The 26,127-nt window shown below is 36.2% G+C and overlaps 2 protein-coding genes across 2 annotated transcripts; both read left to right on the forward strand.

Moving 5' to 3' along the window:
* Positions 1-14,639: 14,639 nt before the first annotated feature.
* Positions 14,640-18,460, forward strand: LOC137727284 (WUSCHEL-related homeobox 9-like). The gene is made up of 5 exons (XM_068466149.1): positions 14,640-14,830; positions 15,428-15,742; positions 15,990-16,838; positions 17,448-17,665; positions 18,195-18,460. Exons 2-5 carry the CDS (start codon positions 15,604-15,606, stop codon positions 18,198-18,200), a joined length of 1,212 nt encoding a protein of 403 aa, XP_068322250.1. The 5' UTR covers positions 14,640-14,830; positions 15,428-15,603; the 3' UTR covers positions 18,201-18,460.
* A 4,269-nt stretch (positions 18,461-22,729) lies between these two features.
* LOC137729164 (ras-related protein RABA1f-like) lies at positions 22,730-25,041 on the forward strand. The gene is made up of 2 exons (XM_068468011.1): positions 22,730-23,095; positions 24,328-25,041. The coding sequence occupies exons 1-2, from the start codon at positions 22,875-22,877 to the stop codon at positions 24,758-24,760; spliced, it is 654 nt and encodes a 217-aa protein (XP_068324112.1). The 5' UTR covers positions 22,730-22,874; the 3' UTR covers positions 24,761-25,041.
* Positions 25,042-26,127: the final 1,086 nt, after the last annotated feature.

Genomic DNA, 26,127 nt, shown 5'->3' on the forward strand with positions numbered 1-26,127 from the left:
ATTAAAACTATAGATGTTAGAAGTAAAGGAGTAGTTTGCCTTCCACGTTGGATCTTTCATGGCCTTTCACTTTTCACTTGGTTGAACTGCTCTGCATCTACAATCGTATAAAACATAGAGCAAGTCTCAGTCAAAAAATCACTAATAAGTAGTAAGCCACAAACAACTTTGAATCCTTCATCCCAAAACTGGACCCAAAACCGGTTACTGGTACAAATAACATAAAGAAATGTAACCAACGTTTATTTATTTGTATCGTAACACATTAGAAATCTAAGTGTCAATGAAGGCGAATCTGGATAGGATTCTCTTTCTTCCTGTGGTTAGGCTAGGTTTATCTGTTCTAATTGTATTTGTATACTTGGACTCCAAGTCATAGACTCATATATTGATGTAACAATACAATCATTCAATTCACATACTTCTACAATAAGATTCCCTCACAATAGGCTATTTCAGTCTACCTCACTTCTTCTGACCACTACAAATATTAACCATAATTCGGTCACATATTAAAATTGACAATTTGACATGATAACACATATGACAAAACTTTGAATACGAAAAACACAATGTATAAATATGATGATATGATACAGGTTCACATCAAACAGACAAGTAGTTTCGCCAATCACTTGCTGGACCTTGTTACAACTTAATTTGCTATGTACATGCCCATTATCATACACAACCAATTTTTGAACAAGATAGGAAAAGAGAATGCAATTATTGTATTATATTTACCTTGAACATTGTCGTAACTGTGGAAATTGTTCAACGAGCTGTATCGTTGAAAGTTATGGTGATTTTGCCTTTGGTTCATCACCTGCCTCTGTGCGTTCACAGGACGCTGCTGTTGTTGTTGTGGTTGACGATGATGATAAGGTGTATAACGATCATCATGTCTTTGAGTAATAGTTGATCTCCTGTGGGCTTCCAAAGAAAAATCACCAAAATTTGGCCCAATTTGAGCTGCCCCTACTGATCCTAATGCTCTTTGCTGTTCTTGCCCAACAGAAGGGTCAAAAACCACTTGACCTCTTCCTTGCCCATTCATATGAGGCCCTATATTAGGGGGTCCTTCAAATTGCGTAGGCCTCTGGTACTGAAACGTAGGGGTGGACATCAAACCGACTGACCCAAACTGTTCTGAAGAAGAACCGAGGCCGACTACTCTTCGTTGGTCTGGTGCTTCTTGCTTGGCCGAAACAACTCCATGACGAAAGCCTCTCCCTTGCCTTAATACTTGTTGCCCTTGTGACATTTCAGTGGCCTCATGCCCTTGTAATAGATTAGTATAAGTGCCATTATTAAAACCATCAATTGCTAAACTTTGAATAGCATAACCATAATTCAGAGAACTTCCATATATAGGTATCACTCCTTCCACATCATCTGCCATATTGCCACTATTGTTGTTATTCTCTTGGCCCAAGGCAAGTGGCTCCTCCTCCATTGTGGATGCAGCCAAGGCCAAAGCCTTTTGTTCTTCATTCAATGCGTTCCTAAGCAGTTCATTCTCTCTCTCTAATTTTCTGTACTTTCCTAGAGGTCCGTTCACAGGGTCTTGGTTCCACATATAGGCTTCCCATATGAAAGATTGTACGGCCGCACCCCTGTGATTTTGGTCTTCTAGTTGCTTAAGCAACTTTGTCATGTTGCTAACGCCAAATATTCTGTGCACTGCTTTAAAATCTTCATCTTTGTTTGTGAAGTAAGAAGCCATAGCGCAATCCTCTTCGCACCTCTTCCTTTGGTGTCGGCATGCCGCACATGCATGGCGGCCAGCAACTAGTTCCCCTGCAGAACTACTGCTACCCATTGACATACTTATATAATAAACCTGTACAAATATTAGCTTCGAGTATGTAAAATCTTTATTTTGTTACAGAAGAACAAGAAAAAGAGAAAGAAAAGCACGTGAGAGAGACCAGCAGGGTGAAAGCCGTATATATATAGGGGAGGAAGAAGACGAAGAGCAGAGGGTGTTGTAGTGAAGAATGAATCACGAAGGCAGTGGTGAAATTAGGTTAGGACTTTTTATATGTATACTTCAAGCCAAAATCTACATGTACCAAAAAATCTACCTAATTTGGTAAAACAATCCATTGCAATTATAATTCATTTATTTACATTCTATTCTGTATCTACCATAAGATTTTCTCGAATCTCACTTACGCATAATCCTTATATATCTAACTAATCATAGCCGTTTATGTTATTGCCAAAAAAATAATTGTTGATCGTTGATCAACGGGTGATATTCATTCTTGCAATTTAATGAAATTTCACCATTGGATAAATAGTGAGACGATTCAATCGTCTATTCTTTTGTATTAGGGTAAGTGTTATGTACAACATAGGATTTTATCAGTATGGCTGGTCATAATCTATAGTCATAATATTTTGATATGCTTGCCAATATAGAAGACAATGGGTATAAATTCTTCTATTATATTTTACTAGGTTATAATAAGGTTTACCTCTTTTTTTTTCTCGAGAGAGAGAGAGAGAGAGAGAGGCTAAAGCCCAACAAGAGAGAGCCTAAGAAAAGAACGAGTCAAAAAGGCAGAATAGGCAGTGGTAAAATTAGGGTAAGATTTTTATATGTTTACTTCAAGCCAAAATCTATATGTGAAAATCTCCCTTAATTGATTTTATGTGAAAAAATCTACCGCTAATTAGAACTCAGTTACGTGTGCTTTTGTTCCGTGTCTACTATAAGATTGTCTGCAAATTTTACTTAGACATAATCCTTATGTATTAAGCTAATTATAGCCGTTCGTTTTATCAACCTAAAATCTTATTTATCAACGATAAACAGGTGGTATTTATCCTTGTAATCTAATTAAATTTCATCATCTTATAACGAGCGAAATTAAGCAATCAATCGCCTACCTTTTTGTATTAAAAGATACGGTACATATAACATTGTATTTGACTGAATGTGAGGTCATAATCTATAGTCGTAATATTACGATCCCATAAAGAAGATGGGTATGTGAATTCTTCCTTTATAATTTTTTACTAGGTTATTGCTAGGCTTGACTAGTATCCCATCAAATTTAATCACATAATCTGCTAAAATTGAATATTATGCAGGTGGCTTTCTACTATAATAGTGAAGACGAGTGTTTTTCTTGCACCATGACAAGGGTTTGAATCTCGTCGGCTCTTTAATCTAACATCTAATCTAACAAATATATCGTTTGACAAAAAAAAAAAAAAATTGAATATTATATTTAAAAGTAGGAGAAATTAGACATAAAGTCAAAATTATATTTTGGAAGAGGTGTGATATCCACACACCCCATTTTACTTCTCACACACCCTTCTAATTTTCGACCGTCGGATCGGATGAATTAAAGAAGATCAATGGACAAAAATTAACAAGGGGTGTGTGAGAAGTAATTTGGGATGTGTGGATAACACATCCCTTTTGGAAAGAGAAAAAAAAATTATGTATTCCATGGAAGGATGAAATTTATCCATGTGGCACGTGATATCATGATTATTAACTTAAATTTAATTGCCTTTGTATTTATAATTTTACCCCTCTATGTTTGACCATGAGTTTCTATCTCCTTATTTTTCTTTCTCTCCTCTTTTTTTCTTCGGTACTTCTCTATTTTTGTTCTCCTCCTTCTTCATACCTCTCTCTTTATCTCTCTCTCCTCCTTCTTTGTCCTTCTCTCCCCCTACTTCTTCTTCATAATTCGCTTTCCTCCTCTTTTTTTGCGTATTGTTCTGTAGATTTTAACTGTCACATCCCCGCCCGGGACGGATCACTTCCCGGGCCCGCTCCACCACCGTAGCACGATATTGTCCGCTTTGGGCCTACCATTCCCTCACGGTTTTGTTTTTGGGAACTCACGAGCAACTTTCCAGTGGGTCACCCATCATGGGATTGCTCTAGCCCCCTTCTCGCTTAACTTCAGAGTTCCTACGGAACCCGAAGCTAGTGAGCTCCCAAAAGGCCTCGTGCTAGGTAGGGATGGGAATATACATATAAGGATCACTCCCCTGGGCGATGTGGGATGTCACATTAACAGTGTTTGTTCTTTTATGAGAACCGTTAGATTTTTTTATTATAGTATTTTGTTTTTTGAAGTATTTGATTTCGAGGTTTTGAAGGTTTGGATGCATTTGAAACTGATCTTGCATAAATGTTGGAATTTTGAAATAGATCTTGTAGAAGTGTTGAAATTTTGAGACTAATCTTGTATAAGTACATGAATTTTGAAATTGATCTTGCAGAATTGTTGGAATTTTGAAACTAATCTTGCACAACTACTAGAATTTAAAACTAATTTTGGAGAAATTATTTTTACATATCTAAAATCAGTTTGAAGTTTTTATAGATAGTGTGGTTTTCGACAAGTCTATTGGGGGTTTAGTTGGAATTTAAAAATTTTGGTTTGCTTGTTCATTTTTCTAGGTTTGTTGGGTTTGAGATTTTGTCTCTCCTTGAAATGATTCAAAGCTAGTGGAGTTTTATGAAATGTATTTTGTGTTTTTATATCCATAGCTTTCATATTCAAATTTTAAATTGAGACAATATATACATATATAACTTTAGACAAAGGGAGTAATGTATTTTGGCCCTTTACCACTTTTGTAGAAAGGTGTTCCTTTGCATAATGGTATGAGTTTGAACTTCATATTGGCTAATCTAATATCTAATCTAACAAACTTTATCGTTTAATAAAAAAAACAAATGTATTTAGCTTCTTTATGTGTCTTTAAATGAAAATATTACGGGTTTAGCCTCCAAAAGCCAATTTGAAAAATAATCGTAAGTTTGGAAACAGTGCAGGGCCTTCGGACTGAATCCCGGATGTTTGTACTTTGGACTGAGATGGGCATATAAATGGATGAAGGGTGGCTTTCTTGGCCTGCTGAGCTTCGGTAATCCAAACCTAACCAAATCAAACATGGTCATTGATCCAGTGTCAAGAACAAGAGAAAGTACAGCAATCAATTTTTCGATTTTTTAATTTCCAACTGAATCAAAACCCTAAATAATTTGCATTAGAAATTACAAAACCCAATTACTTTTTTAAAAATCATTATTTGCCTCCTCTTAGGACACATGTGTACGTATATTCTCCCATCACTTGAAATCCCAAAACATTTGTCGTCCTCAGCTGTGTATTCCCTAACCATGAATATTAAGCCACCACTACTTCCACTAAGATACGAATTACCAGCATTGACATTCTTAGCTACCATTCATATAAGAAATGGTATTAACTTATTTATGTTTGTTTGTGAGAATGTGGTGTTATAATTTAATATTTCCACAAATTGTTGAGAACCCTGGTAAAGAACCCATAAGAAACATCGATATGGTAAATATTTGTTTTTGTGAAATTTTCTAAACTTTGATTTTAATTTTAGTGTTTGTGATTGTCAATTACACTGGATTTATGTTGCATTATCTTTATATGAACCTTTTCTCAAAACCAATTGTTTATTCTGAAAATAAAACTGCTGTGAACGTGGTGGGAATTGCAATTCAACTTTCTGACTTCTATTATTTATAAGCTTTTTAGTATCCCAAAACAATTAATTTAGATCGTGCTTCTTCTTATTAATTAAATGTATAACGTAAGAGTCGTCCAAGTTTGGATTGTGTTTCCTCTTATTTGAAGTAAAACATATCCTAATTTAGTGCAAATGCAAATATGTTTAACAAGTAGTCAATGCAAAACTAATCAAGTTAGGTAGGTGCTTCTCAATTTCCAAGGAGGATGTATCCATGATTCGCGGATTAACAATAACAACGATTAATAATGCATAGATTGGTTTATAAAATGAAAATTGATCTCAACAGTATTGGCCTTCCAAGTGAGAATGTTCAGCCACTTTCATATAGATAATCCTATCTAGCTAGTTTAGGGTTGTCTCTTAGATTAATTGAACAAACGATATTAATTACACTAATGAGAAGAGACATGGGTTTACATCACAATGGGCTGACAATAATATAGTTTAGATTTGTTTTTGGCAAGAATTAAACCTAAGACCTCTCACACAAGTGAAGAGCACTGACGTAACATGACGAAAAACAAAGATGTATAATTTTCAGTACTATGAAACTCAATGCACCATCCCGGCCAACTCTTGATAAGGAAAAAACGTCATCTCGATGAGAAATAAAGCCCACAATGGATCGAACACAAATAGACTTTCCATCAACATTCGAAATCAAAGGCATTTTCAATCTCTCACTCACTCCCCAACTCCAAATTTTCTGTGCCAATTTAGAAACAAGTGGAGCATGTTTAAGTTGGTCTTCAAATGTATATAGGATTTATATATTGGTAAATCATGTGCACCAAAATGAAGCATTTAAGCTTATCATGTTGTGTATTTACTACATGCACGTTAGCATTTAGTGAATGCTGTTGGCGCATTTTCTGCTAAGACACACATACCCATTTCATGTTGCATATTAGACTAATACACCCCATTTATTGTAATCATGTGCGAGTGCAACATAAAAAAGAACTTACTCAGAGCCTTGCTTCCAATTGGGGTGGAAGGTACTAACTGAATGGTGGAGTTACTGGTTAATAATTAGCATGGCCTTGTTGTATGTAGAACATATATTGCCTAATATTGCATTGAATAACAGTTTGACAAGCGCAAATTTAGTAGCAAAGTTCAATCATTGCATATTTCATTTGAGCCAACAACCCGTTATTCTGAAGAAAAAAAATAACATCGTGATCAAGACATATGCTGTGAATGATGGGCATTTTTAGCTGAATTCTTTCGTTTACTATCCTAAAACAGAATTCTAACATTTGAAGATATTTTAAGTATTTTACTTTTTCGAATTTTGCTTCCTATTAAGTTTTCTAGCAAGTCTAGGGTTGAGATACATTATAAAAGCGTCCTTTCGTGGTACTAGGGTTTGTTATCTTATTTTATTCCAACAATATAAATTTGAGGTTCTCTCAAATTCCTAAACGATTTCTGATTGCTAGTGGATAGTTCATGGCTTTTGATGTCCCTATTTAATTTATCACGTTGCATCTGTTATAGTATAGTTAACCAACTTAATTAAAAATGAGAAATATATCTTTTATTGGGTTCTTTGGCAAAGTAAGATGTGTTTATTCAGATTATAAATCTGAATCCATCATGTTTATTATATAGGGTAAATTCTCGTTTGACTCTCTAAACTTTTACTTCAGTTGAAATTGATCCCCTAAACTATTTTTTTGGTAAACTAACCTCCCCGAACTATTTGAAATAAGCCAATTAACCCCTTATTGTTAAATTTCGTGCATTATTCTGTCAAATTCAAGGGCAAATTAGTCTTTTACAATTAATTCTTACATGCCACTTATAACCACCAATAAAAATATGACATGTGGACACATAATAATGTGTAATGACAATATGAAATGATCCTTATGTAAACGTTTCGTTTCTTTATGTTTCTTACGAAGTTATAAGTTTTTGAATTATTCTGTGTCCACGTGTCATTATTTTATTGGTGGTTATAACTGACAAGTAAGAATTGATGATGAAAAGACTAATTTGTCCTTGAATTTGACGGAATCGTGGATGGAATCTAACGGCGGGTTAATTGGCTGCTTTTAAATAGTTCAGGGGGTTAATTTACCAAAAAAATAGTTCAGATGGTCAATTTCAACAGGGGTAATAGTTTAGGGGGTCAAACCACAGTTTACCGTATTATATATGTGACCTATATTCACAGTTTTACAATAAAATAAGTCCGGTAAGAAAACATTACTCTTTAAACCAAAGACTTAAGATAGGAATACAGATAATGGTTAGCTACGTTTACATGTTTAATTCATTGTTCTTAATGAAGCCATGGTTCATGGTTATATATGACCAAATTAAAATATGGAACTTGTAACCGTGATGGGGTTGTAGTGATCATGGATTCATCATGATGATAATTGTCTATATAGGATACAGCTAGGCTCGATCTAGTTCATCAATAGCTTCAAATTTGGTCCAGACAAATTGGTGGGAAGAAACAAGCAATCTGATTGAAAAGAGAAACAGACACAAATATAGGAATTGAATCAATAATTACAATAGACAGGCGTACGTACAGAGAGGGGAGCACAAGTTGAAATTAAAGCGGGGGGATGGGGTAGTGCATTGGTACGCAGAGAGGAGAGGATTCACCATAATAATTAACAATTGCAGACGTTGCACGTTTGCATCAGACTTTCAGAAAGTGTCATATATATGTATTGAGTCCAAAGTGCCAAAAAGCTACGTACTACATACGAGTCTTAATGAAGTCTCAACTGGTTGTACCACACACGTCGACTTCAGTTACTCTAAATATGTGATGCCTTCTTCTTTCCTAGTTTCTGCATACTTTTCTGTCCGTCCCCCCAAAACTCACTTATATGCATGCAGTCACACTCACTCACACTCTTAGAGGCCGTGGTCCCATTTTAATCGATCTATAAATACGTACGTTATGGGCATGGGGATAGGTATGGATCAAGTGGTACTAATTATTATTCTCAAATGTTGGCCAGTCAATGGTTTTGATTTGCTGGTTTTGTTCTGTATCCAATCTTATATGTTTTTTTTATGAAAGTGAATTGAATCTTGAACATTCTCCAATCAATGTACATTGGGGTTTAGGCATTAGTAATCAAGTATTATGAATAGCATATATATGAAATATATTAGCTACCATGAGAGGTCTAATTATTTGTTGGATGAAAATTCAACCTTTTTTCACAATCTAAAATGTAGTCGTTTTCAGACATCCACCTTTTATTAGGAATTTAAGCACTCCCTCTCCATAGACCCTCCACCCTTTAAAATCCACCATGCATGGTTCCCACCTAAAGTAATACTCTACTAGCCTCTACCACACACGAATGTCTGTGGCAATTGACCTTTTTAATTTAAAATTTTTGTTTTACTATTTTTAAATTTATTTACAAATTTTTAATTAAAAAATTCTACAAAAAACAAAGGAAGAATAAATAACCACCATAACATGGTTCGAATATATTCATTTAAAACATGTATTTAGTCTCTATTTTGAGTTATATGGCTATATTCATTGTTCTTCTCTATAATATTAAAGTGAGGGCATTGTAGGGAGATTGAAGGCTTCATATTGTAGAGAGATTGTAATAATTTATAATTATTCTTGGTCCTGTCTTAAGGAAACACATCTCCATATAACTATAATTCTTGCTTCCAGTTGGAGTTTGATGCTTTCTTTTTGCACAACTCAACACAAATAGTTTCAGTCGATTGATTTTTCATATTGACCTCGGTTGGCATATATGGCTGATTTGATAGAAAAAAAAATAAAAGCTATTCAACACCTTTATATGCACAACGGGGCACTGGGCATCAAGGAACGTCGTCTTGGAGTACAAGTAAAGAAAGTATATATGTGCAAGAAATAAAATACTCGACGCACAAAAAATTCTAGTAAGGAAATACAACACACATTAAGGATAAATAAGTCAAATAAATAATGTAATAACCTTCCTAAAATTATAAATTAATTTGATCCCAACTTTATAATTTTGTAGAGATTTTACTGTATAACTAGAATGCAATGTGAATATATATATATTAGTTCAAATGTGCATGTTTACACAAATTCTGATTAGTACTTTTAGTCAATTCATTATAAATTTCAAAAGGGCTTAACTTCACCATTAAGTCAAAGTATGTGATCCATTCCATTGTGTTACTCACATGGTGGATATTCACATGTTCGAAGACTAACACTATAACGCAACAAAAGTAACGAGACAAAGAACTGTATCCAATGTCACATGAAACGGAATGTGAAATCCATAACGAGACACTCTCCAAGTCTATTCGACCTCAAAACGCCAAAGTTGTCCTATTATGTTATGTCACAACATAACAATGTGTTTAAACAATATTATTAATTAATTAGAAATCTCACATTTATGAATTTCTTTCTGGGTATGACTGTCTCACGATCATGATATGTTACATCTATATCATAACTCGTAATTTATTTACTGATACTTTAAAATATACACATGTAACCAAGGTTTTAAACAATGCTAGACGCTAGTCAGGCGGCAGGCTGGGGCCTAGTGCTTAGGTGGCTAGGCGGGGCCTAGGCAGACTAGGGATTTAAGTAAATCTACTATATTTCATATAAATAAGTGTCTACTTATACTTAAAATATATATAATTTCATTATAAACTACAAAATAGTATAACATATATATTATGAAGTATTGGAACATAAGGAAAACATGGGGAACAATGTCACATCCCGGCCCGGGGCGGATCACTTCCCGGGCCCGCTTCACCACCGTAGCACGATATTGTCCGCTTTGGGCTTACCATTCCCTCACGGTTTTATTTTTGGGAACTCACGAGCAACTTCCCAGTGGGTCACCCATCATGGGATTGCTCTAGCCCCCTTCTCGCTTAACTTCGGAGTTCCTACGGAACCCGAAGCCAGTGAGCTCCCAAAAGGCCTCGTGCTAAGTAGGGATGGGAATATACATATAAGGATCACTCCCCTGGGCGATGTGGGATGTTACAATCCACCCCCCTTAGGGGCCCCGACATCCTCGTCGGCACACACGCGGCCAGGGTTAGGCTCTGATACCAATTTGTCACATCCCGGCCCGGGCGGGACTACTTCCCGGGCCTGCTCCACCACCTTAGCACGGTATTGTCCGCTTTGGGCTTACCATTCCCTCACGATTTTATTTTTGGGAACTCACGAGCAACTTCCCAGTGGGTCACCCATCATGGGATTGCTCTAGCCCCCTTCTCGCTTAACTTCGGAGTTCCTACGGAACCCGAAGCCAGTGAGCTCCCAAAAGGCCTCGTGCTAGGTAGAGATGAGAATATACATTTAAGAATCACTCCCCTGGACGATGTGGGATGTTACAAACAAGGTTATAACGTGTGTTCATTTTAAGTATGCAATAAGTTTCTTACAAATTATTGAAAAAAATAAAATGCAAAATGAAAGTTATCTATTTTCTGTCTAAGTGAGTCTCGACCTAGGCGGATGCCCAGGCGGGTCTGGACAGGCTATGCGGGTGCCTAGCGGTCTAGGCGAGCACCTCAACAGGTCTAGGCACCCTTTCTTAATTTTCAAATGCCTAAGCATAATCGGGGTGGTAACCAACCGTACGTCTATAGCCATATAACTCACTCATGTTATCTTACTCAAAATAATAGTGGAATATATTTCTAATATGTATTTTTATTCTTAAGGAAGAAATATTTAAGTTTACAAAGACTTTTAAAAGAAGAAATTACGATAATTAAGACTTCTAACCACAATAGAATACAAATCCTATTTACAATTACAATAGGTAATATAGTAAGTCAACTTTAGCATAAAAGGGGCTCCGTTCGAATTCAAGGTGCAAATCTCTTATTGTCAAACCTTGACTCGAAAACATTTTGATTTTTGAGACACAGATATGAACAAAAGTATGGATTACACATTTTCTTTGTTTTAATTAGCAGAATTCCAAGACCGTTTTAAAGAGAGTTTCAACCATCCCAGGGTTCCAGCGCAAAGCTTTGTTAGGGCTTGAGGTCACATAATGATTTTGTTAGCATGTCGGAATCGAACCGACACTACGTAGACTAAAATCCTAACACACTTTCCTCTCTCTGTATATGTGCATGGGGAATTGGACACGCATAGCATAGTCCACACACAATAACACATAGATATGCTGCATGCTTTGATCATCTTCCCCCAATACCCATGCTGCAGTATTATGTGTATTTGACTATGTCTCTGACTTTTGCAAACTACATTATGTACATATCCACAGGAAAAACGCTAGCAAATTTCATTGTATAAGTTAATTGTATGCTTATATGGTAGACATGTCCACACTTTAATATCTTTAATGAAGCAATATATCAATCATTTTTCTGATGAGAATTTTTTTTTTTTTTTTTTTTTTTGCTTCAAATATATATATGTAATAACCCTCAATCTGAGCTAGGTCAAGTGTAGAGTACTCTAGGTATAAGTTCGAAATCCATCAATATAACGAGAAATTTTTAGTTGTGACGGGAACACAATTGGTACACCACGTGTTTTAATAGGAGTGGTGAGAAATTTTATTTTTTAAGTTATTAACTTTTTAGCACACATATCTCACTATTTGTATATTGACACGTGGTGTACCATCCCATGTATCGGTCACACTGAAAAATCTCTCAAATATAACATATAATCTCCCTCTCTCTCTCTAGATAGATATATATATATATATATATAAGAATGCGAAGGAAACTCTTTTGAAGGGAGACTCTTTATATATTATCTATCACATCATAATTTAATGTTAATTTCCGTGCTAATATTATAAAATATTGTAAAAAAAATATAAGTGATAGAGTTTAAAGAGTATAAAGAGTTTCATTTTTAAGATAATTTTCTTAGCATTTCCCTGTATATTAATAACATCTCCTAATATATGTGTGTTCTTGATTTGCACAGATGGATCTAGTTGTTAAAAGACAAAAGAGCTCAGTACCCAACAAAATTCAAATCACCCCAAACAGCGCCATCGAGTTATGATTCAGTATCTCTCTGTGATTAAGTACTATTTCTTTGGTTGTTTCACTTGCTAACTATCGACAAACAAATGCCAGCTGAGACTCAATATTGCATTTAATCGTGTAGACAAGTATGAACCCTAGTCCACAAACAAAAAAGAGGTTTCGCGTGAGATTAATCGTGCCTGCTTTAATGTTCAGCAAGCACTTTTAGAAAGTATACCTTAGGAATTGGTCTAATGGCCATGGATCATTAAGATTAAATTAATAATCAGTCAAACACCCTTTTCTTGGCAGGAAATTAATTAGTCAAAGGTTAGATATTATCAAAGCGCTCCTTGCTTTCACGTGTGAATTTTGTTAATCACTCAAATTAGTTACATAACGTATATTATATATAACATGAAACATGTGATAAGATAAATATTTTTTTTAACAATTATCATTCATAAAATTTAAACTCATCATAAAATATGTGGTATATGAAAAATTTAACATTATAAGTTGACCTGTTCAAGTTATTTATACGTTTTAGTACTGTTTGACAAGTATTGTAGAGATCAGTCATGTTGCTTTTTTATTTTTCTAGGCATAACCAATCGAAATGATTGTTGAGGAAGTTTTCTTCTCTACTGATCAGTCTACTGACCCATCAGCTGATGAAGCTAAAACCAGGAAGTGGGGCAAGCAGTACAGTCACGTCGCAGCACTTTAACCTCCAGCATTTTTCTGTAATGGCCATTTTCAATGTGTGTGATATTCTGTTATGGAATTTATTGTTTTTTATTTTAGAATTTTGAGAAAACAATTTTAGAGTCATATTTCATGTTTACTTTGGTGTTTGGGGTGAATTTAGAATAAATGGATAAAGATTGATCCTTCGAGCATTTAGGCAAAAATCACTAGCGAATTGGAGTTGAAATAAAAAAGTTACAAGCACCAAAGATGATGGGCATTTTAGTCTTTTACAATTAGTATAAATAGTAATTTTTAGAAATAGAAAGTTTACCATGTTGGAAAGTCAACCTAGAAATCTAGCACACAAACTCGCGATCTCTAACCGACTTGTTTTTCCTTCAGGATTTTTTTCAACATAAATTTTGGTCATCTCCGACAGAACTGGTTGACACGAACATCGTCAAATTGAAGCTCTCACTTTCCTCTATAATACTCAACCAAAAATCACCTGAATAAACCACCACTTATAACATGAGGCCGTGAAGTTCTAGGCTTCTAGGGCTCCAACAACTCTTTTCCCTTTACAAATCCATATGTATTCAATCAAGTATTTAATGAATCCATGGAAGTCTATGGGTACTCAATCAGGTTTTTAAAAAAGTTAATAAAAATTCATAAGGAATCCAAGTGTATTCATTCCGAATTTTAAAAGTTGTTCATAAAACTTTATGTAATTCAATTATGATTTGATTTTAAAGTATTTTAAAAGATTAAATATTTGGAGGAATTTTAGTGTCTTTTATGCTTTAAAAATTCAGGCATATCCCTAAGATTTTTAATGATTTCACCTAAATTTGACATGGAGTCTATGGAACTCCATTAAATTTCAGAAATTTATAACTCTTTTAAAATCTTTCAAAATCTTAATTGAATACAACTCCTTAGTTTTTAGTTTTAAAGGAATAAAAACTAAAATATAAAAACAAAATGGTTATGAAACGACACCTAAATTACTAAATAATATAGGTACATATTTTTCATGCACCTTACCGTCTTATATTTTACTTACTATGCGGATTTGAGAAATTAGAAGAACCTAGAGAGTTTCAACTAATTTCAAAAAAAAAAAATTATATTAACAATGACAATAAATAAATAAATGCCCTCGAGTCAATCCAAAGCCTACGTTACTTTTGTTCAAAATAAACCCAATATGAGATATGCAATTACTATTACACGACTCACACCACCGCTTTCCAGTTAAACCCTACAAATTACATTACATTGCATGCTCCCTTCTCCCTTTGCCTTGACTTTCAAACACCCCTCCCCTCCCCTATTTATTCCCACAACCACCTTTCCCATTAGAATAATCTCAACATCTCACTTCCACCCTCTTCACCTCTCCCAGGCCAATTAATTCCCCACGCACTGCAAAGCAAAACCCCAAACAATTGATCAGAGCAAGCAGGATTCCTCTCTTTACAAATCTAAAAAGACAAAAAGTTAAGGGAGACAAACTGGTCAGAACAGTCCTCACTTCTCTCTCTCTCTCTGATGAAGATTCTAATTAAGCCCCCAGCAGGTATTATTTTCTAAGTTCCCTGCTTTTCGTCCCGGGGGGATTTGGGTTTGTAATACTTTTCAGAGTTTTAGAGAACAAGCATTATTTCATGGATCATCTTTTCACTTGCTAGTATTAAATCTAAATTCTAAAAGAAGGGATGGGTTGAGAGTAGTACTTTCTCTCTTTTAATTTCACACCACACAAATTTATTTTCATTTCCTTTCTTGTTTATCTTTCTAGCAGGCGATTCCTGTTGTGGGTTCTGCCCATTTTATATATATATATATATATATCAAATTATATTTGTTTGATTTATATAATTTCTCATCAGTTTGTATCCTATTTTTTATATTTTCTTTGGGAGGTGGGAAGGGACTAGTATTCTCTTCCCTCCTCTTTCTATCCTATCATCTCACATTCTCTATTTTAACTTTCTCCTTTTGTAAAAAATTAATATAAGACGTTGACATAGTTTAACTATGAACGTTCAAATTAGAGGGGAAGGAAGGGGAAGGAAAAAAAGAGAAAAAAGAATCCTGCTCCGGTGGGGAAGGGCTAGTGTTTATTTATTGTACAAGTTTTAATTAATAAACAAGAGAAATATTGAACTCACAGGAGTAGGTGATGAGACTATAAGAAGTGATGCTCTGGTGGGCTAAGGAGAAAAACAAACAGCAGAAAAGGGTTTCTCCTTCCCTTTTGGTTGGCTATACCCATAGCTTCCTAGCTCCTGTAATATCTAGCTAGTTTTCTCTGTCTCGCAATCCCTCCCTTTGGTCGTCATCGTCATCATGGCTTCATCAAACAGACACTGGCCAAGCATGTTCAAGTCCAAGCCTGCTGATTGCAGCACGCACCACCAATGGCAGCATGACATCAGCCCTTCTCTCGTCTCAAACAGCTGCCACCAACCCTCCTCCTACTCCTCAGGTAACTCCCCAAATTCCTATTTCATCACTTACTTCTTCATAACCGTCTTCAACACTTTATGTTAAAACTCTTTTCAATATTTTATAATTATTTTTCACTAAATCTGTACTCAAGTTCAAATCTCTTTTCTGTGTATAATAATAGCTTTTTTAATTATCCATATGATATGCATAATTTGTTACTGATTATTATATATGTTTTAGTTTACGTACATTTACATTTTTGATTAATTATGTGAATGTAACAGTGGGAGGGTGTGGAGAACGCAGTCCGGAGCCAAAACCTAGATGGAACCCAAAGCCGGAGCAAATTCGCATACTCGAAGCAATCTTCAACTCCGGGGTGGTGAATCCTCCGAGGGATGAGATCAGGAAGATTAGGGCTCAGCTGCAAGAGTACGGTCAAGTCGGAGACGCCAATGTGTTCTATTGGTTCCAAAACCGAAAGTCAAGAAGCAAGCACAAGCTCCGCAACCTCCACAACTCATCCAAGCAACAACAAACCCATCATCGCCACACCCATCTTCCTATCTCCACGCCCGTCTCCGCAGCCACCACTCTCAATATCATCAATGCCGCCGCCCCTTCGTCGTCCTCCTCGTCCTCTGAAAAATCATCCCCCAAAGCACCAAACAAGGCTTTCTCCATGGGGTTCTCCACTCATGATGTTTCAATCAACTCTCCAATTGCTTCTGTGAACCAAAGCACTAACTTTTTCCAGCCTCACCATCCTCACCACAACGAGGTCTTGCCTGAATCGCCGTTCTTTTTTCCGGTGCATCAGGGCAACATTAATCCTAATTTGACACAAGGGTTTTACTTTTCTGAGCTGGCTAATGTGGATCATGTTCCAAATCATGAGCAAACTAATAATAATAACATTGGGCCTTGCACTAGTCTCCTGCTGAGTGAGATCATGAACCATGGGGGAATATCAGGGAAAGAATATCACCATCAGGAAGATCAGATCAAGGCCATGAAGAATGTGGATAATCAGCAGCATCTGAATTACAATATCAATGTCACCACATCTCCAACTACTGCTGCTGCTGCTTCTACTGTTGCTGTTCCAACCCCCATGTTTCACAACATTCAAGGTAGATTAACTGAAAATTTCATGTTTTGCTAAATAGATCTCCATATGCAATAATGCACATAAGAAATTTGTCTAAATTAAGTCCTTGTCTAAGGAAAATGCTCTAATCTGCAACCAATTTATCCATTTTTGTCGAAATAATAGCGGTATTCCAAGTACGTTAAACAATAATATAGTGCTAGACTACAGCACTTACACACACACACACACACACACACACACATATACGTATATATTATTGATACATAATACCAAAATGTATCAAAGTGGGATTGATTTATGATGGGTTTGTATTTTGGGATGAAGGTGATTGCCATGTTTGTAATGTATTACGTATGGAAGGGAGGGTAGTTTTGTCTTTATGTTCGGCAAGAAACTTTTAGCTTGCTAGGTTTTTGCGTTTGGGGTTACGATGGACGTGTGCATGGGTTTTGATTGACCAGTCTGTTCTATAACGTGTTTGGGTTTGGATTGGACTAATTACTACCCGGACAATACCGGACTGTTCACGTACATACGCCTTTCAGATCATGAGATCGGACTGATGAAACGACGTGGCATACTGTGTTATTGTGTGACTTAATGTGGTGATGTTCGGAGTTTTGGACAGGTAGTGTTGGCGAAGCGGGTGCAATGGCTCCGGGAGGTCCGGCGAAATCAACGGTGTTCATAAACGACGTCGCATTCGAGGTGGGTGCGGGTCCCTTCAACGTGCGTGAGGCTTTCGGGGATGACGCCGTTCTCATTCACTCCTCCGGTCAGCCCGTTCTCACCAATGAGTGGGGTCTCACCCTCCACCCTCTCCACCATGGCTCTTTCTATTACCTGGTATACTAATTTCACACTTAATTTTGCTTTATTTTTTTATTTCTTTATGCTAGTTATTTTTTTAACTTTAATATGTTATTTGTTCCTTTCTATGTATTTTCCCAAATTAAAACAATGTGATAAAGTAGAGATTTAGCTTTAGGCGAGTTAGCTATATCGTTGTATTTCTCCTTATTGAAGTTCGAATTCCGCTCGTAGTTTATATGAATTAGTTTAGACTATCTTATTGTTTGAAAGGTTGTTCTTTGTGATCGAAATGTCACATATTTGAGTGGTAAAAACAGTCTTTTTACAAAGTAAAGGTAAAGTTGTATACGATAGATATCTCCCCAACCCTTGTAAAGTTACAAATCTTATTGGCTTGAAGTCGTCCTTTTTATCTTATTGTCTAAAAAAAGTGATTTAAATTTGTTTTGCTTCTTTATTTGTTGCTATCCAGCTATACCACTGTAATGTGTGTGTATATTTATATTTATTTTATCTACGCTTGCTAGTTGATGATCATTAATGTGTTTTTTTGGGATTGCAGATATAGAAGAGGTGGAAGCAAGCTAGAAGAGACGGGCTTCGGTTCTGTGTGTCTTTTCTATATATGTGTCTTCTTTAATCTGCGTTAGGGTTTGCCATAGTATAAGATAGGGCTTCATTCCGTTTTGTGGATCTAGGGTTATTTCAGAGTTTGTGGACCTATTTATGTACTATTAGTGTACCTGTTTCTGGTTATATAAAGGATGATTATATATATTTACCTGTGGGGTGTGTTTTTTCTATGAAAGTTTTAACCTGCACATCTTGCTCATGTGCATGCAGGAAAACTCAAATTCAAATGAATGATATCATCCTCACAATTTTCTGCTACTTTTCGACTCAGTTTCTTTTTGTTGAAGGAATCCAGATGTCTGATACTTTTCAATTGTTTAACCTTGTTCTGCATCTTCCACCCAAAATTTAGATCTAACTGCCACGCTACCATAATCAACTGTCCAACAATATTTGGCTAAAGAGAACTGTGGTCATATGTATTGCTTTGCCAAAATTGTAAACTGAGAGATGTATGATATTTAGAAGAAAAAAGCTGATCATAAATTAAATTAGTAGGAATTGCAACCAATTGTGCAGACCAAAAGTATATAAATTAGTAATGAATTGAACTAGTATATCTAGCTAGCCAGGTCATAGGGTCAAATATGGCCTTGCCGTAGGCGCACTCAATGGAAGTTTTCGATGAACCCCGAACTCTGTCACGTCCTACTCAAAATGTACCACTTAAATTTATATATTTGTATTGATATGCTCTAGTAGTGTTACATATTTAACCTATTACACATTTATATATAATAATAAATAAAAATTTAGAATAATAATACTATGTGATCATGTTTTTGATATACACAAAAATTTGCTGGCTCGAGCTTCTTACCACATTGATATTCTTTAACCATCCAGTATATGCACTGTTAATTCCATGTCGATGTGTCATCTTTTGTTCATGAAAAACTTAGGGCATGTTTACTTACTATGAGGAGAAACTTAGGGCTTCCTAAGAAAAATAAATTAAGATGAAAAAAAAGGGGATCATGCTGAGTGGTATTTAATATATAACATTCATACACCTATATGTGCTGCCAAGTTCTTGATCCGGTGCGCTATATGTGTGCGTAGATCATATGTATACATGTGTATATTTATGTATGAATGAATACACACAGCATAATGAGATTAGGGCTTTTTAACGGATCCGTACATATAGAAAGTGAGCAGGTGCCTTTCAGTTTCGGCAATACTTGGATAGGATAGATCATCACCATTTAAAAAACATATATATACACATCTTGCTTCGACAATCCATATCAATCAGAATCAGAGGGTCTGAGCAGAAACGGAAAAGTATTAATGTTTGACAAACACCCGGCACTACCCATAGCTGTGTGTTTAATTTCTTCCACATGCATTCTTTTGCTGTATGCTTTCCAGTCGATGATCATCAGGAGAAGGCAAGGCAGATTGTAATTAAGGAGGAGAGAGGATCCTCGCCGGATCTTTTTAGTAGAGAGATTTTTTAATGTGATCGGTACATGAGATGATACATCATGTGTCATTATATAAATAGTGGAATATATGTGTTAAAAAGTTAATAACTTAAAAAATAATAATTTTTTCCACCACTTACATAAAAACAAATAGTGTACTACTCATGTTCCCGTTATAATGAAAAATTTCTCTTCGTTGTGAGGATCATGGGAATCCTTCAATTTTTGTCGGATACTGTTTATATACAATTTTAAATAAAAAAATTTACAATAATTTTTTATCGCACAATGTACGATAAACGAATTTGATTGGAAGATCGGATCCTTTTGAATTAAGGAGAGCTAGCTCTAGTCAACTATTTTTTAGTGGTGCAGATTTGTTACGTGCAAATTTGCAATCTCAGAGGCCAATAGTATATGTAGCTAGTGTTATTACTTGGATTTGATTGAGTGATATGTTTCGATTAGATATATCAAAGACCTGCAGGTCTGGCAAAATTCCTTTCCCCTATAGGATATAGCTACATGAGGCTAGACTTACCCCGTCACATACACTAGTCACTTGTACTTATTTTTTGCATGAACTATCACGTATGATGTGGAAGAAGATCGACGCTTACTACACAGGAGGGGCTGGAAAGGGATTTTAAAGCATGGCGGTCGAAGAAGGAAGAAGAAATCATGAAATATCTGATCATCAGTTGCTTTCTGTATCAATGTATCCAGGGTTTCTGGGAGGGATGGTTGTTGGGGGATCGCACGATTTTTTATCAATGGTCTGTGTTCGTTGATTCTTAGGATCCCCATGAAGGGGATCTTGCGAGGATCAAAATCCAATCTAACCCTGCTGTAATCTGCATTTACATGCCCCCACGAGTGGGTGAAGAGTGAAGAGTGAAGAGTGAAGACTGAAGAGAACTGGGACTGTTCTTACATGCTCCCGGCCGGAATTGCATCCCATCCAGATCAATTTTGTGAGAATCATAAGAATCTCCACATCTTAACTATTTATCATATATCGTGTGATTAAAAATTATTTAATTTTTTTGTTTAAAATTAAACACAAATAGTATTTAACAAAAACTGACCGCACAATGTACGATGAATGGATAAAATATAAAAATCCATAAAATCCTTACAAAATGAATGATTCTCTTCCCCGCCCCCAACCCTTCTTATGTGATTTGAAGGTTTCATGTAAATAATCAATTAATCCGGAAATTGACGTGAAACGAGAGGGGTTAGATATTTTTTTTTTTTTGGTTTGAAAAACTTCTAGTAACCAACTTTGAATTCTACACCTTGTTTTCCATGTCATTGCCACATTACCTATTAGCTTAATAAAAATCACTTTAGCTTTTAATCAGGACCCTTATATGTAAATGGATCAAAGGGCTAACAAGGAGTGTAAAAATATTTGTCCATGATCCTAATACTTTGTTATGATTTAAAACTTATATAATAAACCTCAAATTAATCATGTCTGTTAGAAATGGTCATGAATACTCGGAAGTAACCAACTATTTTGTCTTTCATAAATCTGAGAAATCACGTATCTTATTGGATATCATTTTTCAAATTTTTTTTGGTTGGATGTGTATCGAATGAGTCTTATTCATACCAAAAGAAACTCAAATTTGAAATGGTCAACATTGGATTTTATAAAGTTGATAGTCGTAAGAGACTAGAAGAGTCGACCTTTCTCCTAATATGGTGTTCCAAGTTCCAGCAACAACAAAAAATAAGTATATGGTGTTGAATCCAAATAAGATTATACATTTCCACAAGAATTTTGGTGTCTATATTTTCTGTAATAACAATTGGACCCTTCGCCTTCATGTTTTGAGAAAATTGTAATAATGATTCTTCAACTTTAACATAATTGGTTTAATGATTTCTCAACTAAAAATCTATGATCATTGGTCATTTAATTCGTCAAAACGTGCAACTATGGTCATTTTCCTCAACTCCATTAGAATTTCGTCAAAATAAGTTATGTTGGAAGGACAATTGCTACAATTGGATTAGAGTTGAAGGACAATTTCTCCTATTAGGTAAAGTTGAGAGACTATTGCAACAATTTTTCTTATGTGGTTTTCCATATTTGCTGCTTAATTTAGCCTCACGTGCTATGCACATGACTCACCTTGACCTAAGTTCTGACGGTGTTGACGAAAATGACTATATATGCACGTTTTGATGAGTTAAGGAACCAATAGTTATGGATTTTTAGTTGGGGACCATCCAATTGTGTTAAAGTTGAGGGATCATTGTCACAATTTCCTCTCATGTTTTAAATAAAAGAAACAACAACTTACTACAATCAAGTAATGTTCCTATTTACTTGTAAGTGAGAAGTCTTAAGTTCAATTCTCGCCAAAGGCGAATTTGAACCTCATTATTGTTAGCCCATTATGAGGCTAAACTCACCCTCTCCATCTATAACGTTCCAAATAAATAACACGATTTAAATAAAAGGGGACTAGCCGGTAATTTCACTATAGCAGTCACTCTTATAGGGGACATAAAGATTCACAGAGACATTTTAACCTCTTCCTGACTACCATCGTATGATTCATCAATACTAAGAATAAAATGCAAAACGTACCGTATCGAATACAAACTTTTTTGTCCCCAACCGCTTAGCAGGTGGTTTCACACATTATACATACTAAAAACCGATTGAGCCCAACACTGTTCAGAAACAGTGAAAGAGCGGAAATACCCTCGGGTTTCTTCTTTGTTTTAACTAAAACACTATTATCATCCTCGTTACATTCACTCATTCTCGAATACAAAGGAGCAAACACATGTCGGCATAACAATACAATTTCTTTAGTTGGTGCGACCAAAGGTACAAAGGTTGAGAGCTTTTAATTGGGACCGGGGGTCGTTAATCATTCCAGCTTGCTTTGGTTGGGTTGCCGTCTTCAACCTCCATTTTGCTATATATTTCTCTCAGAATCTAACAAAACCCATTCACCCCATAACTCACATACACACCTCCACCGCCATGATTCTTCATTATTTATAAAACTAATTGCCAAAAACCCATCGAACCCATCATCCCAAAACTCCCTCTCATTCCTTCCAAATCGAAAGAAAAAGACAAAACCCAAGAACAAAAAGACGACAAAGATTCAGCCCATTTTTGCAGTAATTGAATTTTGGGGAAGGAGATGGGGGCGTACAGAGCCGACGACGATTACGATTACTTGTTCAAGGTGGTGCTGATCGGCGACTCTGGCGTCGGAAAATCGAACCTTTTGTCCCGGTTCACGAGGAACGAGTTCAGCCTCGAATCCAAGTCCACCATTGGCGTCGAGTTCGCCACCAGAAGCATTCGGGTCGACGATAAGGTCGTCAAGGCCCAGATTTGGGACACCGCCGGCCAGGAAAGGTTCGGATCCACATTCTCTGTTTTCTTATAAATCTTGAGTTTTTTTTTAATTAGATCTTGGAATTCACATTCTCGTTTATTTTTCTTGGGTTTTCTTGGTTTCCTGAGGAAATTGGGGTTGTTTGGCTTATATCATATTGCACGGATTTGATAATCCTGCTTCTGGATCGAAGAAGGATTATTTTTTACGAGTCTGTTTGTTTGATGGGTGTTGTTTGGTTGCGGAGAATGCCGAGGAAAATATCATGAAATTGCTAATGAAAATGTTGAAGTTTTCATTTCCCATTGTTTTAGTTAGCTCAGCTGAATTTTACTCCGTTTGTATTTGTTTTTGGAATCGGTCTCGAACAATCTTCGTGAAGTATGACAACTATGATGCAATGCTAATTCTCTGCTTGAACTTCTGGTTTGCTTGTATTAGTAGAATGCAACAATACACAGTTTCCGGCGTTTTTACATTTGTAGTTTGTTGATTTAGCTCTGTTGCTTTGTGGAGTGTTGTTTAGACAAGTATCCTATACTTAATTAGAACAATGTTTGGCTACTCAAAGATGTGTAGGAACTCCTACTCAAAACTCCTTCTTGTTTGAATCACAGAGCTTTGTGCTTATGATCAGAACCGTCCATATTATAAATCACACTGTAAAGATCATCTCTGTAAAAAATGAATTAAAACTAAGGTCTTTTTGTTAATCTATTTTAGCAAATTCATAGACGGTTGGTAATGCTTTTACCTATTCCGTTAATTTTTTATATAATTCGATGGCTAAATGAACTTAGTTTTAATTCAATTTTTACAAAGGGGATCTTTATAGAGTGATTTATAATATGAACGGTTCTGATTATAAAAACGGAGTTCTATGAATCGACAACGAATAAGTTTGAGTAGGAACTCGTATTCTTTCTTTGAGTAAGCAAGTATTGTTCACTTAATTAGGTCACATTTCGCTCTGCTATAATTTTTGGGTTTAGCGCAGTTTACTGCATTTCGAGATTACTAGGTAAGGTGGTTGTTCTAGCTACATCACAAATTGACATGTCATTACGGTTGTTAAACCATCGTAATCATACAAGTTCAAACATTTTGTCCTTCATTTAATAGATTTGAGTTGATACAACCAGCTACCGGGTTTTCCGACACTGTTCTTTGAAATATGTTGTTTGTTGTGGTGTAAACTAATCCCGGCCAGTGTTAATATCTCACATTGCGTTTTGCTTTTCTTTTGTTAAAGGTATCGTGCAATCACAAGCGCATACTATCGAGGCGCGGTTGGGGCATTACTTGTCTATGACGTTACTCGTCATGTTACATTTGAGAATGTGGAGAGATGGCTGAAGGAGCTTCGCGATCACACAGATGCCAACATTGTGATCATGCTAGTGGGAAACAAGGGAGATCTGCGTCACTTGCGAGCTGTTTCCACTGATGACGCTAAGGCGTTTGCTGAACGAGAGAACACCTTTTTCATGGAAACGTCTGCCCTCGAGTCTATGAACGTCGACAATGCTTTCACCGAAGTGCTGACCCAAATCTACCGCGTTATGAGCCGGAAGGCCCTTGACATTGGGGATGACCCAGCAGCCTTGCCCAAAGGACAAACAATCACTGTCGGGGGAAAGGACGACGTATCAGCTGTGAAGCAAGTCGGGTGTTGCTCTACGTAAAATTTGCCGGAATTTTTCGAGTGCCTTTTGACGTTCTACCGGGCGAGGTCTTGTCCATACACAGAGGTTGACCTGACTCAACGAAATTGCTTTCTCGACAGGATATTAACTCTTGAACACTATGCTTCAGATGCTCGAAAGCTTGTCTATGTTTAGCGCAAAATTTAGGATGTTAAGGATATGTTCTTGTTTTTTCCTTTGATTCGATTTGAACTACTTGCTTCCCCTTGTGTAATTATTCTTTCTTGGTTGAGTTTTATATAAAGTTTGGTTGTTTTTGAGCCAAAAGTCGGAATTCCTTCCTTCCACAAGCGTCGGAAAACGATTAACTTTGCCCCATCTCAAGCACAAGAAGTGAAAACTAGAAATTCAAAACGAAATGGCGATTAATCAGGTTCCGAAAGTTTTCCTTCGTTTTACAAATTTCGTGATTGCTATGGTTTCCACCATCTTCATCGTCGAATTCGGATGAAAAATCGAATTCTCCCGGCAAGATTGCTTCCTCAAAGTTCGATTTATAGAGCAGTAAGTGGAAGAAGTTTGGTAGGAGGAACAAACTAAAACAGCCACAGCCAAATGACTCTTGACAAAGATTGTACATACATTCACAGCCATAGTATCTAAGAACACTCCACAGAATGCTCAAGCCGCGCCGCGCCGCACCGATCCGATGTACCGAACCAGCTCCTTAGAGACGTGACATCTGAATTTATCAGTAGATCGTGGATCAGTAACTTTAACAAGAAGTGTTGGAAAACAATCAAAACGCAACAGCGCTCCGTTCGTCTTCCTCACAGATGCAGACATCTAATTCTTGTCGGGGCTTGTCTGGAAGTACTTCTCTAGAATGCGCCTTAGAATGATTTAGAGCTTGTTTGGATGTACTTTTAAAATAACCAAAAGCCCTTTCAGTTATTTTAAAAGCAGATCCAAACAAGGGCTTAATATAAGTTACAAGTGCTTTCTAGGAAGTGTTTCTGCATGAACAAGCTAGGTGTTTTTACGGAAATAGATTGTCAGAAGTGCTTTTGGTTATCTGAAAACGGTTGCTTAATATTCAGCTAGATTATACAACTAACAATAGCTTAATATTTTAGTCCAATTTACCCCAAATGAATCACAATCCAACAATTCAAACCACTGAATTTTCCCAAAAATATCATATCCAATCCGAGTCCCGACCTATTGATTTAAAATTGAAATTACCCAAAATTGAAAATAAAATTACTCAGAGGAAGACAAGCTCACCAGGAACTGGGGGAGAGGTGAGGCTCATGGGCGTCGAGCTTCCTCGGATTCGTCGGGAGGAGGAGGAGGAGGAGAATCGTCGTGGCGGCCGACGGAGGGCAGAGGATTACCGCCCTTGA

Source organism: Pyrus communis, chromosome 3 (genome assembly GCF_963583255.1).
Source record: "Pyrus communis chromosome 3, drPyrComm1.1, whole genome shotgun sequence".
NCBI lineage: Eukaryota > Viridiplantae > Streptophyta > Magnoliopsida > Rosales > Rosaceae > Pyrus > Pyrus communis.